General features: G+C 34.4%; 1 protein-coding gene across 1 annotated transcript; it reads left to right on the top strand.

Moving 5' to 3' along the window:
* The first annotated feature begins 7,418 nt into the window (after positions 1 to 7,418).
* Positions 7,419 to 10,029, top strand: cfap144 (cilia and flagella associated protein 144). The gene is made up of 4 exons (XM_065272759.1): positions 7,419 to 7,663; positions 7,750 to 7,809; positions 8,004 to 8,107; positions 9,317 to 10,029. The coding sequence occupies exons 1-4, from the start codon at positions 7,534 to 7,536 to the stop codon at positions 9,428 to 9,430; spliced, it is 408 nt and encodes a 135-aa protein (XP_065128831.1). The 5' UTR covers positions 7,419 to 7,533; the 3' UTR covers positions 9,431 to 10,029.
* Positions 10,030 to 13,948: the final 3,919 nt, after the last annotated feature.

The raw sequence follows: 13,948 nt of genomic DNA, 5'->3' as shown, positions 1-13,948 counted from the left end.
GATACTCAGAAGGAAGTACCATTTGTATTTACCATATATGTACAAGGTAAGTAAATGTACTGTAAAATAAAGTGCTACCCAGTTAAAGTAATTTCTTATTGGTTGTTTGGTGTGGCAATTGAAAGTACAGAACTTTTGGAGAGGCAACCCAAGGCATTTCTGTATTTCACAAGTGCCTATTACTACCACAGTGACTGTCAAACTATATCAGACTACACCAGAAGGACCTGCAATTAGTATGAAACCAATTAGCTTTAGTTTGCCTTTGAGCTCCACTTACAGCTGTTGTGTGGAAACTTTGGATATTGGCAGCACCCAGAAGGGTTTAAGAGACAAAAGCAGTCCCTGAAGACAACAGTCTTGTCAAGCAGAGAAGCAGTGAGTGTGACTGGATTCACAGGAGATATTCCAGTAGATACCCCGCAAATACAAATGAACGGGTGTAAAAGTGATTTACTTTACACAAAAACCTCCAAATTAGCCCAAACCACACGTCCATTTGACCACAAAGCAACTGACATTTGTAACAGGCGTAATTACCAGGATAAACACTGAGACTGATAGTTTCAAGAAGTGTAAGGAGGTTACCAACATGTCCGAACAAATCAAAAGTACTTGAGCTAAGTGTTTCAATAAGTGGAGGCTTCTTTTAGCGTAACCTGATCAGCATTTGGTCTCCATGAGAGTGACAAGCAGTGATTGGCATCACTTCTCCAATGCAGACGTTGCTGTTTCAACACTGGATAAGGACGGAGGAGAGGAGCCTTTGTGCTCTTATCTATGCATACTGCATGTGGAGTCGCCACCTCAGTTTGGGATCAGTCTAGCTGTCTCTCTTTGGTTCATTTTAAGCACAGACCAGAACAACCCCACACATTCACCTCAGTAACATGTTTAATGTGTGGCTCACGTCCGGGCATGCAAAGGTCTACACTGTCTATATACTGGAGCTGACCCTAGAATAAGCATGGAAAGGTTTTTAAGAGACCCCAAACATTGGTGGTCAATAATCACTTAAAGAGCAGCAGACCTTTTAAGGGTCATCTCATTAGCACTTGGATTTTGAACCATAAGGGAAAACCAGGGGTCTTGACTACAAAAAGCTATTTAATCTGAATTTTTTTGTGTGTTCGCTTATTTACCCCAGGCTTTACAAAGACATGTGAGCCTACTTGTCTGGTGACCTGGAAAGAGCTGGTTGGCAAATCTACACACTGAATTTTATGCTAAGCCAGAACTAGGATACTGTTTTGTTTTATTTTAACATCCAACTAAATTAAACTGGTAAAGTACTGCTGATGTTTTTAAAAGACGTTATGTACTCTGATATAAAGGAACATAAACCCTGTATCACAAAATTATGTATCTATAGAGTAACATAAATTTGTGAGTCTTTTCCGTGACACTGACACGTTTTTCCGCCTTTTTGCGTGAACATGATATGTATTTATGTTTACGTGTCATTGTCCCATATTTGTTACTCAACTTTTTTGTCATATTTTAAAATTTTGTCCTATTTTTTTCATGATTTATAAACCATTGTCGCGTGGTATTGGGTTAGAGTTGGGTTTGGGTAAGGATGTCATTATACGTAAATCTAACCCTAAACTGAAGCGACAATGGTAAGTTGACTAAAACATAGCATCGTTTTGAAATATGTCTGCAGCTCTTAGCAACTTTTTTGGTGGGCTTAAAAATATTTTGACCCAGCAGGATGGTACAACTAACCCCTCAGAACTTACGATATAAAAATGTTAATGTTAGCGTTATTCTTGCCGTTGTTTTAAATAGGCTACACACGAATGATTGCTGGCTGCCAACAAAGTAAATGTGCCAGTCTTTTCAAAAATCGTGTTTTAAATGTATTTTTGTTCATATCTTTAATATTGATTGAATAAGGTCACGTCAAAGATTGAAATTATAATTAAATGAATGCCTAAAATCAGACTATTATCTCAGATTTGATTTTAAAAACTGTAGTATGGTTATTAAAGACTGGGCCACATATAAAAAAAATGTTTTGTCATAATTGTGCTGCTTTTTCTCACATATTTAGACATTGTATTATATTTTAACTTTTGTTAGAAAAGGGCTGGATGAATGAATACAGTGTGGATACCTGTCTATTATAGACAGATATATAAACAATATCCACTTCAAGTTTATATACAAAATAGTATTGAAATATTTGCCTGCAAGCTTATTTTTAGCAAGTGTTACAACTAACCCCCTGCCTGTTAATATTAACCCCACCTATGGGGTAAGTTGTAACGTTTGCACTTCTGTCATGTTTGGTGAAATTGTCCAAGAATGGTAAGTACTAGAAACAAACTTCAAATGGTCATTTGTAGCAGAGATATGTGTGTTGATTGTGTAAAAATATAATTAATCAAACTCAAATATTTTTTGAATGATTGAGCCAAAACCAAAAAGCGTTAGGTTGTGCCCGCTTTCTGACAATTCTTCAAGTCTCATGTAAACGCAGTTGTCTGCATAGTCGGTTTATTGGTTTGCATGTAAACGCATGAAAACGGTTTTCTTTAATGAGCAGATTTCGATAGTTATCCACTTATTCTTTGCATGTAAACACACTCATTGCCGCTGTATTTTTTATTTATTTAAAGGGCGCGTTAGTAAATTATGTGCACATACACTCAAAGAGTGCTATACGACACACAAAGAGCAGCAGCACACAAATAAGTTATTAAGTTATTTTCAACCCAGCTTTTGGTCAAAAAGGGACAAACTCAGCTGTGGGGTTAAATGATCCTACAATCCAGGATTTGGGTTAAAACAACCCAGCATAGGTTAAATTACAACCACCGTGTTGGGTTCGTCCCTTTTAGACCCAATTGTAGATTAAAAAAACAGCATTTTTTTTAGGTTGTACATGACAATTTGATTCGTTTTGGAGATGCATTCCCATCCACTAACAACAGCTGAGAAACAGCTTGTGTTCAATAATGCATATCTGAACAATTTTGTTCAGTTTGATTCACTGATTTACTCAAACAAACAAAAAATCCAAATTAATTTATCTCTCATTGACAAACATTGTTTTACTGTAAGCATGAGGTTTATCCTTTACATATCTTTACCTTACATTCTAATATGTTGACCTGTAGTTTAAAACACAGAGCACTGTAAAAAAGTCAATTACCTTATTGCCTTATTATTTAATACATTTTTTTATTAAATTAACAAAAAATTTTAAGGCAAACAGGTAACCTACTTTCTTAAGCTGAAACAACAAATCTTTTTTACAGTATGCTTTATTTAAAACAAGATATTTTTATCTATTCTGCAACATTACTATGAAATATAAAAAAAAACGTTATTACTGAAGCGATGGGATTGATTTTTGGCATTGGTCTAGTACTTCCTCAATATCTGTCAAACTCAGAACACACCCAATCGCAGACTCTTTAGCACCAACACCTACTCTGGACATGAGCCCACACCGGCCCAACTCCCAACTGATACTCTGCAAACACAGCCTAGCCTTTTTGAAGAAATTCAATCTCTCTTTTGTCGCCAAGTTGTAAGTGGTAGTTGAAGACAGATATGACATTTAGCTGGCTCATCACCTTGTGAGGAAAGGATGGTTTGTTCTGATTTCTGCCGTGCGTTGAGACAAACGAGGCTGTTTATTTAACATAGCAACGATAATCCATGTGAATGAAACTCCAAAATGTGTCTAAGACTTTTATGACAGAAGACAGATAGACAATGCAAGATAGATAGATAGATAGATAGATAGATAGATAGATAGATAGATAGATAGATAGATAGATAGATAGATAGATAGATAGATAGATAGATAGATAGATAGATAGATACTCCAATGCTTAGACATATTTCGTGTCCATTGACATTTACTGCCATCAGAATTCCATTAAGATACTTCTGTCTGATAAAGAGTCTTAATAAGTGAACTTTGGAAAACTCTCTGACACAGAACAGAGAGCACAGTGGCCACGGAGAGCAAGCTTGTTCATTAAATGGTCTTTAAGTAGCTTCAGTCTACATTTTCCCTTGTCTCTCACCTGTCAGTACAGCTCAAATCCCTCTCATTACAAATTCCATTGCAGATCCCCATGTGAAAGATCCTTTCCCCAAACAAAAGCCAAAAAATGAAAAAATGTGATACAAGCAAACTGTTCCTATCCTCCTGGCTCTCTTTTTTCTCTCTGTACGTCCTTTTGGGGGAATGTAGTGAAAGTTACAGTAAAAACACTAGTTGTGTTCTAGGGGATACAAGAGCAGGAAAAAACAGGTTTTATGTCACATATTTGATGAAATTGCTATTAACAGTGTTAACAAAGAGAAGTGTGTGTGTTCTTTGTTTACTGTAGTTATTTCTAGGGTGATGACAGAAGACCAGAACCAAGAGAGCGGACACTTGATAAGCTTGTGCACTAGAAAGTACTTTAGCCAATCAGATAACAGACCTTCTTTTACCGTATGCGGCACCAAACTGCTAATGAAAGTTGATGCAAAGGCACAAAATTTAAAGGTTTCATTAATGCCAAGCCAATAACAGAAGTTGAAAATGTTATTAAGAAGCAAAAAAAAAGTATAAAGCAGAAATCTAATATCAAGAAGAATATAATGCTTTTAAACAATTAGATAAATATTAATAAATATTAAAAGATACCCAAACATTCATCCATCCACAATCCTTCATCTAATAAACCTTTTATTATGGATCAATGCATATTGATATTTTTGAAAGGACCACACGATTAGGACAAAAACATTTTTAATTGTCCATTATTTCCCCAATATTGTATTTACAGTAATCATTTTGATTAATGAGATTTATATTCATTTCTTTTCATTATCAGTACTTATTGAGGCTGCTGTGTAAAAAGCAACATGAAGTCGTGTTATAGTCACGAAAAATTAGATTAATTTATTTGTGTCCATGGCATGGAATTCAGCTTTTTTGTGCCTTGAGCATGAATGTCTTTTCGTGTCACTCAGCACAAAATTTCTATAAATAGTTTTTTGTGTCTGTGGCACCACTTTGTTTTTTGTGTCATTTTATGTATTGTTTTCTCATTTTTCACCCCTATTTTTAAATCATTTTCGCTTGGGGTTAGATTTGGGGTTGCGGTAAGGATGTACTTTTATGTAATGGTTTCTACATGTTTTTCTTCCGCTTTTAAAACTATTCTCGCCTGGAGTTGGGGTAAGAGATGGGGTTCGGGTTAGGATGTCTAAATAAGAAACAGAAAGTTATTCTAACCCCAACCCCAAGTGACAATGGTAAGAAATTAGGAAAAAAATATGAGAAAACATTAAAATGACACGAAAAAGAAATTTGTGCCACAGACACGAAAAACTATGTATATAAATTTGACACGAAAAAGACATCCGTGCTTAAGTCACGTAAAAAAGCTGAATTTTGTAACTATAACAAAACTTTACGTGAGATCAGTCTGGTAAAAAAATTCAATTAAATGTTTTTGACATGTTTCAAAATTGAGCTATGTTTTAGGTAACAAGACTTGTTGGATTTGGTGATTTACACACCCAACTTAGAAATAGAAAAAAACATGATGGATACTTTCTAGCTTCCAAAACACTCTTTGTTCAGCATCTTAATAAAAACATCAAAACTCCCCCCCCAGACAAGAAAAAAGACAAAAGGCACAGATTGCTCAACCCTGTGTACTGTATGTAAAATAGCTGTGTTACAATTAAACCTGCATTATTTCTTTTAGTACTGAGCTGAATCTCAGATCATGCTGCAAGTGCTTTAAAAAAAAAAACAGAGCCAATTTTATTTTATCAAAAGAGTTTCCCATGACCTGGTGGCGTCTCTATCATCAACGATGGCGAGTGTATTCAGTAGGCTACAATCAGTTTCATCAGTGGTGTATGTACTCCTGGGTTTATCTACCAGATAGGGATTTTGCAGCCGATTCTTTGGCTTTCTGTGACTGAGGAAAAAAGCATCATTCAGCTCGCGGTGAACAAAAAAATAAATGATGGTAGGTGCATTTATCTGAACCCCAACGTACACTGCTCACACTTAAACAAACACACACACACTACACATTCATAGTCTCTTTGTGCATGAGATTTATCATGGTGTGTGTGTAGACAATAGGCCTCCGGCGAGTGTGTGTTTATATTCCCGCACAGATAGTGGTTATGGATGACTAGTCGTCACAGACATAGCAGAAACTCTTTTGTTAGATGTTCTAAAACTTTCTCACGCTCTAAAACATCCAGAGGATCAGAGCGTAGAGCGTAAAGTGAAATGCTGCCTGATTTGGTATTAAAGTAGGATTTTTTTTACCTTCCTTGCGCTGGCTCCTTGTTACGCCTGATTAAAATTTTTATTTTTTGTCTAAAACCCTCTATAACCAGACCCCTCAATACTAAACTGATCTTGAGACACTAATTTTCTCTGGTTTTTAACATTCCTTGATTATGTCATTCTCCTTCTAATGTGATGTGATTGTCTTAAATGTGATTAATATATAAACATTAATTAAATGATTATGATTGTAAAAATATATTTTGGTACCAACAATGACACATAGACAAAAGTGCATAGTTGTTGATAAATTAAAAAAACCTTTATGAATTTAAAAGTCATGCTAATGACTATTGTATCTACTAATACTCACAATATCAAATAGAAAAGTGTTAAAGATGCAGTTGTGTGATTATGTACAAGGGTCAGTGCCAGCACTGGAAAATTACATGTGAATAATATAAAAAATGTTATTAATATTTTTAAACATCAAATTTAATAACAGGTTAGGAATATAAATGCAAATATATATATAATGCAAACACAAAGAAAATTCACAGCCAAACGGCATTCCTAAAATCAATACCATGACTAATATGAATATCCAGGCACTATGGACTTGTTTCTTATGAGTTATTTAACAAAACTGAAATATTTAGTTTCATATAAATGCATTTTACAAACTATCTAATAATATTGCATATTGCCTTTTCTTAAATGGGTCAAAGCAGCATATTCTGACTTTTTCCATGTTTAAGTGCTTGGGTCCCCAGTGCCCCTATCAACTTAGAAATCGTGAAAAATATCAACCCAGTAACTTTGTTTGGTTAAACCATTTTCTGCAGCAAATATTTATTTTACATCTTTAAAAAAAATCTTATAATATGATCCCTTTAAACAACAACAAAGGCCACTTGCTGTAACTATTTCATGAAAGATAAATATTTTACAATAAATTCAGCTTGTTTATGTACTTATGGTAATAAAAGTATTTGCAATGTAATCCAATTTTCCTGGTCTAAGGCATAAAGACACGAAAGCCCAAATGAACGTTTGGCACGAGCTTGTTATTGGGCATTGTGCGCCCTCACGTGGACTGAAGCAATCAACGCCAAGCAACTTTCTATTTACGGTTGCCAAGCAACACGACTCTGAAGACACTGAAGGGTTGCTGGTCGTCGTAGTAAGTGATTTAGTGATCACAATAGCACCTTTTAAAATTATATAAAAATAATAATTAACACAGTAAGTCATTTGTAAATATGGCAAAACCTAAGGAAAAAGAACCCGTGGACATAGTTCACCAAAATGCTATTCATGTCGAGACTATAATGAAGGAATTGAGACACCAGAAGCTTAACACAGAGTTTAACATCAACCCGTTTAAAAAACGTGAGTACAGAGATTCGTTTTTAGCAAAATTTGCATCTGTATTGAAGTATTAGACTAAATGTGTAAAAAACCTCCATGTGTTTTAGTTCACGTTTTGACTGATAAGCCTATGTCTAAAGTCACCTATGGAAAACAAGAGGAGGATCGTAAGTAACTTACCTAACAGAACTTCTAGCATCACGAAAATACTTAATATATATTGTTACAATGTAAAAAAATCGAATCGTTTAATTTACTATGCTAACAGTGGTAGTAAACTTAGTAGCTTGAGTGATTTAATCATTGTGTAAATCTGATACACTAAAGTAGGTCTATTATACCGTCACAATTTTGTGTGCAGCTGCTTTTCTCCAGATCATACACGAGGCTCGTTTGGAACCGATAAAGAAGTACACACACCCTCAGACTGAAGCACAAGAGATAGGCTGGATATCCAGTCCTCTGGTAAATTTTTTATTATTATTATAAAATTAAAGATTTAATCTGATTTAGTCTGTAAATATTAAGATAATAGATTCCTGATTCTAGCCATTAAAATTCATATCTAATCTCAGATTAATTTTTTTTCATATTTATTAAATTACATATGCATAAAAGTTAGATGTTTAAAATCTTTATTAATGAAAATCTGGTAAAATGATGCAGTTCTTGTGATATGAGTGTTATGTTTACAGATGTCACAGTATGGTAGAATTTCATATATATTTTTTTTTACAATATTATTATTATTATTACATAGAATTGTCCAAAATGGTTATGCCATATTAAATAGTGGAATAATAAATAATTAAGTAGAATTAAGCTTCTAAGCTTTTCATATTTTTATAGCTATTAAAACAAATATAAATTTGTAATAATATAAATAACTAATATAAGCTTATAAAACAAATTAAAAAGTCGCCTTAGCATAATTTTTTTAACATCTTTCTATTTAGGCAAATTTGAAAATAAGGCAGTTCTTGCTGCTAAAACTCAAAAGTTTTGTAATGGGTTTTACTTTGCATTATCACGTGTTGAATGCCTTTCATTCAGATACAGTATCATACAGTATCACATTAATGTTTCACACAAACTACATTCTTAAAAGCTGTCATTGGGGTGGTACCCTTTCAAAAAGTACACCTTTGTACCTATTAGTACCTTAAAGGGATAGTTTACCCAAAAATGAAAATTTTGTGATCATTTACTCACTCTCATGTTGTTACAGACCTGTATTAATTTCTTTGTTTTGATGAACATGAAGGAAGATATTTTGAGGAATGTTTGTAACCAAACCATTCGTGGACCCCATTGACCCCCATAGTAGGACAAAATAATATTATGGAAATAAATGGGGTCCACAAAGTTTGGTTACAGACATTTCTCAAAATATCTCCCTTTGTGTTCATCCGAACAAAGACATGTATTCAGGTTTGTAACAACATGAGAGTGGGTAAATGATGTCAGAAATGTATATTTTTGGGTGAACTATCCCTTTAAAGATACATATCGATACCAAATGTATCTGTACCTAAATGGTATACAGATTATTACCTTTTAAAAGGGTGACAGCCCTTGGACCATTTTTACGGTATAATGGCATAGTAAATTATTATGGAACATCAATTGCTCACGGCTTCCATTATTATTCTGCTAATCATCTCTTTTGTGCAGCTTGTCTCAGATCGCAAAGACCGGCGACTAAACTTCCCACGGCAGAACTCTGAAATCACTAAATACATGGAAGCTGCCTGGCGCTTGAAGGAGCAGACACAAAACCTTGGGTGACAGTTTGGTTTGCATTCCCTGAAGAAGGCTGAAAAAGTGTTGCCAAATAAGCATTTGTTATTGTCACAAATAATCAATAAATGTGCACAGGCAAATTTGTTTAGAAGAAATGTTCAGTATTAATGTAAAGATACAGTCATGCTTGTGTCTTATGGCATTTTTGCAGTAAGTTTATAGACATAGACAGGACGTTTAGAATTTCAGTCATGTACAGTATGTAAAAGTGGGTCAAATGAGCACCATTCATCACAATGAATGTAACCGCACCTGTCCAGCAGATCCTACACATAGTCGCCAAAAGAGATTAGTTCACACTTAATCGATCCCTGATAATGTCATATTATACAGAAATAGGATCCACACAGCTTGCTTCACAAGAAACATCCATAACTGTGGCTAACACTGCCTGTTTTGGAACATCATAGAGATTATATCAGCCACTCAGGTCAAGATTTATGACTTTTTGTAAGATTTAATATTGCTCGTTTTTATGTAGGTACAATAACCTTCTGCTCTGTTCTTACATAAATGCATAGATTTTTTACCTACCTCAGATATATAGTGTTATAATATAGAAGCACCATACTGTAAAAGTACAATAAAATCCCTTCAATAAACAATAATGTACAAAAAATTATCTTCTTGTGTGCTCTTTTGAGACACTGTTTCAATTGATTTAAAAACCTAATTTGCATTTGCAATTAACTGCCTAACTATTGAACAATTAAGTGCTTTGATTGCCACAAAAGCCTATCGTCTCATTTTATGCTTTATTAGGAGCGCATAATGCTCCTTACCAGATTAAAGTGAAGAAAGTTTTAACTAAACTGTGTGCCTCATCAACGATGCCATGCTGCAACTCAGCATGAATTTATTTCATTCTAGCCTGTTACTAAATGGAAGAATCCTTAGGAAACCAGAGATCGTTCATTATAAATTCAAGACCTTTTCCGTCTCTAGTCTAGAGAAGTCGCCACCTATGTCCCAGCCAAATGTCCTATTTGATTACAGGCTCCAAAAATCCATACCTGAGTCATCAGAACTTCTTTCCAACCCATGAATGGCTAATAATTGGCAAGCTAATTAGTGTACGGGCATTGTATTATTTCGCTGAGAGAAGCCTTTTTACAATTAAAATGCTTTTAATTAGGGCTGTCAAAAGATTAATCGCGATTAATCGCATCCAACATAAAAGTTTGTGTTTACATAGCATATGTGTGTGTACTGTGTATAAATATTATGTATATATAAATACACACACATTCATGTATATATTTAAGAAATATTTGCATTTAAATACTGTATATACATTTCTATAATTTATATTATATATAAATATAAATATTTTATATATAAATATAACAATTTTTTCTTAAATATATACATGATTGGGTGTGTTTTTATATATAAATAATAATTATACACAGTACACACACATATGTTATGTAAATACAAACTTTTATTTTGGATGCGATTAATCGCGATTAATCTTTTGACAGCCCTACTTTTAATTTATCCAAGTTCTTTCCAAGTATATGTACTTTTATAACCAATCCATGAAAATGCTGTATTGAAGGTGATACTGTACACTCTTAGAAATACATATACAAAGGGGCAGTACCCTTTAAAGTAAAACACCATCATTTTTCAATATTTTACTATGGTCTTACCTCAATTTAGACAAATAAATACATACCTATTTTTATTCAATGCGTGCACTTAATTCTTGTACAGCGTGTTGTGAATGTGTTAGCATTTAGCCTAGCCCCATTCATTCCTTAGGATCCAAACAGAAATAAATTTAGAAGCCACCAAACACTTCCGTGTTTTTCTATTTAAAGACTGTTACATGAGTAGTTACCCAAGTAAGTATGGTGGCACAAAATAAAACCTGGCGATTTTTTAAGCGGTTTAAAAACAAGAACTACATTGTATGGCGGAAGAGCACTTAGGTTGCAGCCCTACGACCTTGGCGTTCAGTAACATCATCATTCATGACGTTTTCCTTTAAAAAAAAAGTCCTAACTATGTACAATTTAAGTACAGATACACTCTACAAAAATGGTGCTAAATAGTACTAACAGCTCATAGGGAAACCATTTATTACTACTACAGAGCACCTAGCACCTATGTACCATAAGTTGTGCTAAAGCGTGACTATACTGTGGCACCACTTATGGTTCAATATAGCACAATATGGTTCTACACAGGTGCTAAAAGATCTACATACATAGGTGATGTTTAGCAATAAAATAGTTCCCCTATGATTACAAGCCTGTGAACCACTTTGAGTGCTATTGAGCATAATTTTATATATTTTATAGGCCTATCGGGATATATCTGGTACCAATATGGTCCTTTAAGTTACTAATGTGAACTCTTTAGGTACAAAGGTGCCCTTTAAAAAGGGTATAGCGCTCCAGTAAGAGCTTTTGTACTTTTATTTCTGAGAGTGTATGCCTACTGCTATCTCAATACCATTATAAAGGGCATTACTACTATTATACAAAATCCACTTTACAAAGTGTTTGGATATAAATGTGTGTTGGCAGTAAAATAAAATAAAAATCCACCCACTCCTTTTTTAAATTACCATTAAACCAAGGCAGTCTCATAAGATATGCAGTTTTGATTTTCTTATCAATGTGATAAACAAATTGACACATTCTGGGCCACACTTGAGACTTACATCTTGTAAAAATTGGTATAATAGTTGCCCTTTAAACAAATTATTTTCTAGAGTATAAAGTTCAATAGAATTCAATAATTAAAAATTAATAAAATACTACATTCAAAGGTTAAGCTATATTAAATTAGTTTTTCAACTTTTTTATATTATTAAGCTAATAAGACTTATTAAAAATCAGTGAAAAACTAAACAGTCATCTCAGCATAAAGGTAACAGACTTTAGTGTGGAGGTCTTAACATTTTTTGATTAGTCACATGAAGCTAAATCAATCTGTCGGGAAAGGGTTAAAGGGCGGAGCTGTCTACATTGATATCTCAAGCCAGGGCCAATGTGCTGTATTTGACAAGGAAATGTATTTCACTGCGACATCAAGACATTCAATAAGGGCTTTAAAGGTTAATTAAAATGTATCCCAGTTTTAACTCTTTCTAAATCCCAATGATCAGACAAAGTTCTCTTACCTCTTGTTTTCTGTACTGAATTTGATGTGCCTTGTTGAAGTCTGTGTGCAGACAACACAGTATTGCCTCCTTATTTATCTGCAGCCACAGTGTATTATACTTGAATATATCCAAAGCAAAACTGTTTTAACACAAAGTGATCTTCTTCAAATGGGAGTGGGGCATGGTGGCAAGTCACCGTACAAAAATGTAACATTCACACTAAAAGAACAAAATGTGGGAACTGTCAAAACCTGTGCACAAAGAACACAATCTTTATGTCTTTGAAATAATTTATTGCAGCAGAGCACAACTGTGTTTCTTCAGGAATCAAATGTAACATATGAAGTTGTGAACCAAAACCACTATACTGTACAAAACAAGGTACAGACCGAATAGCCCGAATCTCTTCGGGCTCTGATTCACAGCATAAAGCAAATAGTGTTCAGTACAAACAATGTTTATTTTCCTTGGAACTATTATTTGGTTAGTTGCATTTTATTACTTAGATTAGGAATTTATGTTCCCTGTTATCTGCAACCCTATCAAAACACACCCTGCAATCCATTTTCAATCAAGAAGCCACTGCACTTTGATTTACCCACTGAGTCATCATTGTTGTAAGTCAGTGTAGCACATGCACAGTGTTGGGTCAAAAAGGGACAAACCCTACCTGTTGGGTTGTAATTTAACCTATGCTGGGTTGTTTCTACCCATTGTTGGGTCAAATATTTTCTGGGTTAATTTAACCTAACACATGGGTTTGTCCCTTTTTGACCCAATGCTAAGTAAGGGATAATGTAGAGGCAGCCGGTAGTTATTGGGAAATAAGCCCCGACAGTGTGATCAGGACCCGACGCGACGCGGAGGGTCTTGTATCACACTGAAGGGGCTTATTTCCCAATAACTACCGGCTGCCTCTACATTATCCCGCTTATTACACGGCTACTTGCCACATAAGAAAAAAAACTGGACATGAATATGAATTTGAAACATTTTATTGGCATATTTGTTTTAAATTAACATTTTTATCCTTTCGCGAAACTTTGCACAGATGCATAAAATGATCGTAATACCTTATTAAGATCCTCTGCTTCATACTTGTCTCCATTTTTTCTCTTTTAGCCAGTCTTTGAGAAGTTTTAATGCCCATTCTGTATTTTTTTGTGTGTTGGCTTCGTAGCTGTCATGCTCTATTTTGTCAAGTTTAATCTCAGTAAGCTGTCGTTGTCTTGTCGTGGTTGTCGAGTGTTTGTCACAAGATGGCGCCAAACAGACAGTAATCTTTATTGATCTTTATTGGCGCGGAGCGATTTTACTCGTGCAAGTAGTCCGGCTATGCGTTATTATTTTGGAGCGGTTATTATTTGAAAAGAACGAACCTGCAA

The sequence above is a fragment of the Paramisgurnus dabryanus genome, chromosome 7, assembly GCF_030506205.2.
Source record: "Paramisgurnus dabryanus chromosome 7, PD_genome_1.1, whole genome shotgun sequence".
In the NCBI taxonomy this organism is placed as follows: Eukaryota; Metazoa; Chordata; class Actinopteri; order Cypriniformes; family Cobitidae; genus Paramisgurnus; species Paramisgurnus dabryanus.
The sequence above is the reverse complement of the archived record's forward strand: the minus strand, read 5'-3'. Positions and strand labels throughout refer to the sequence as shown.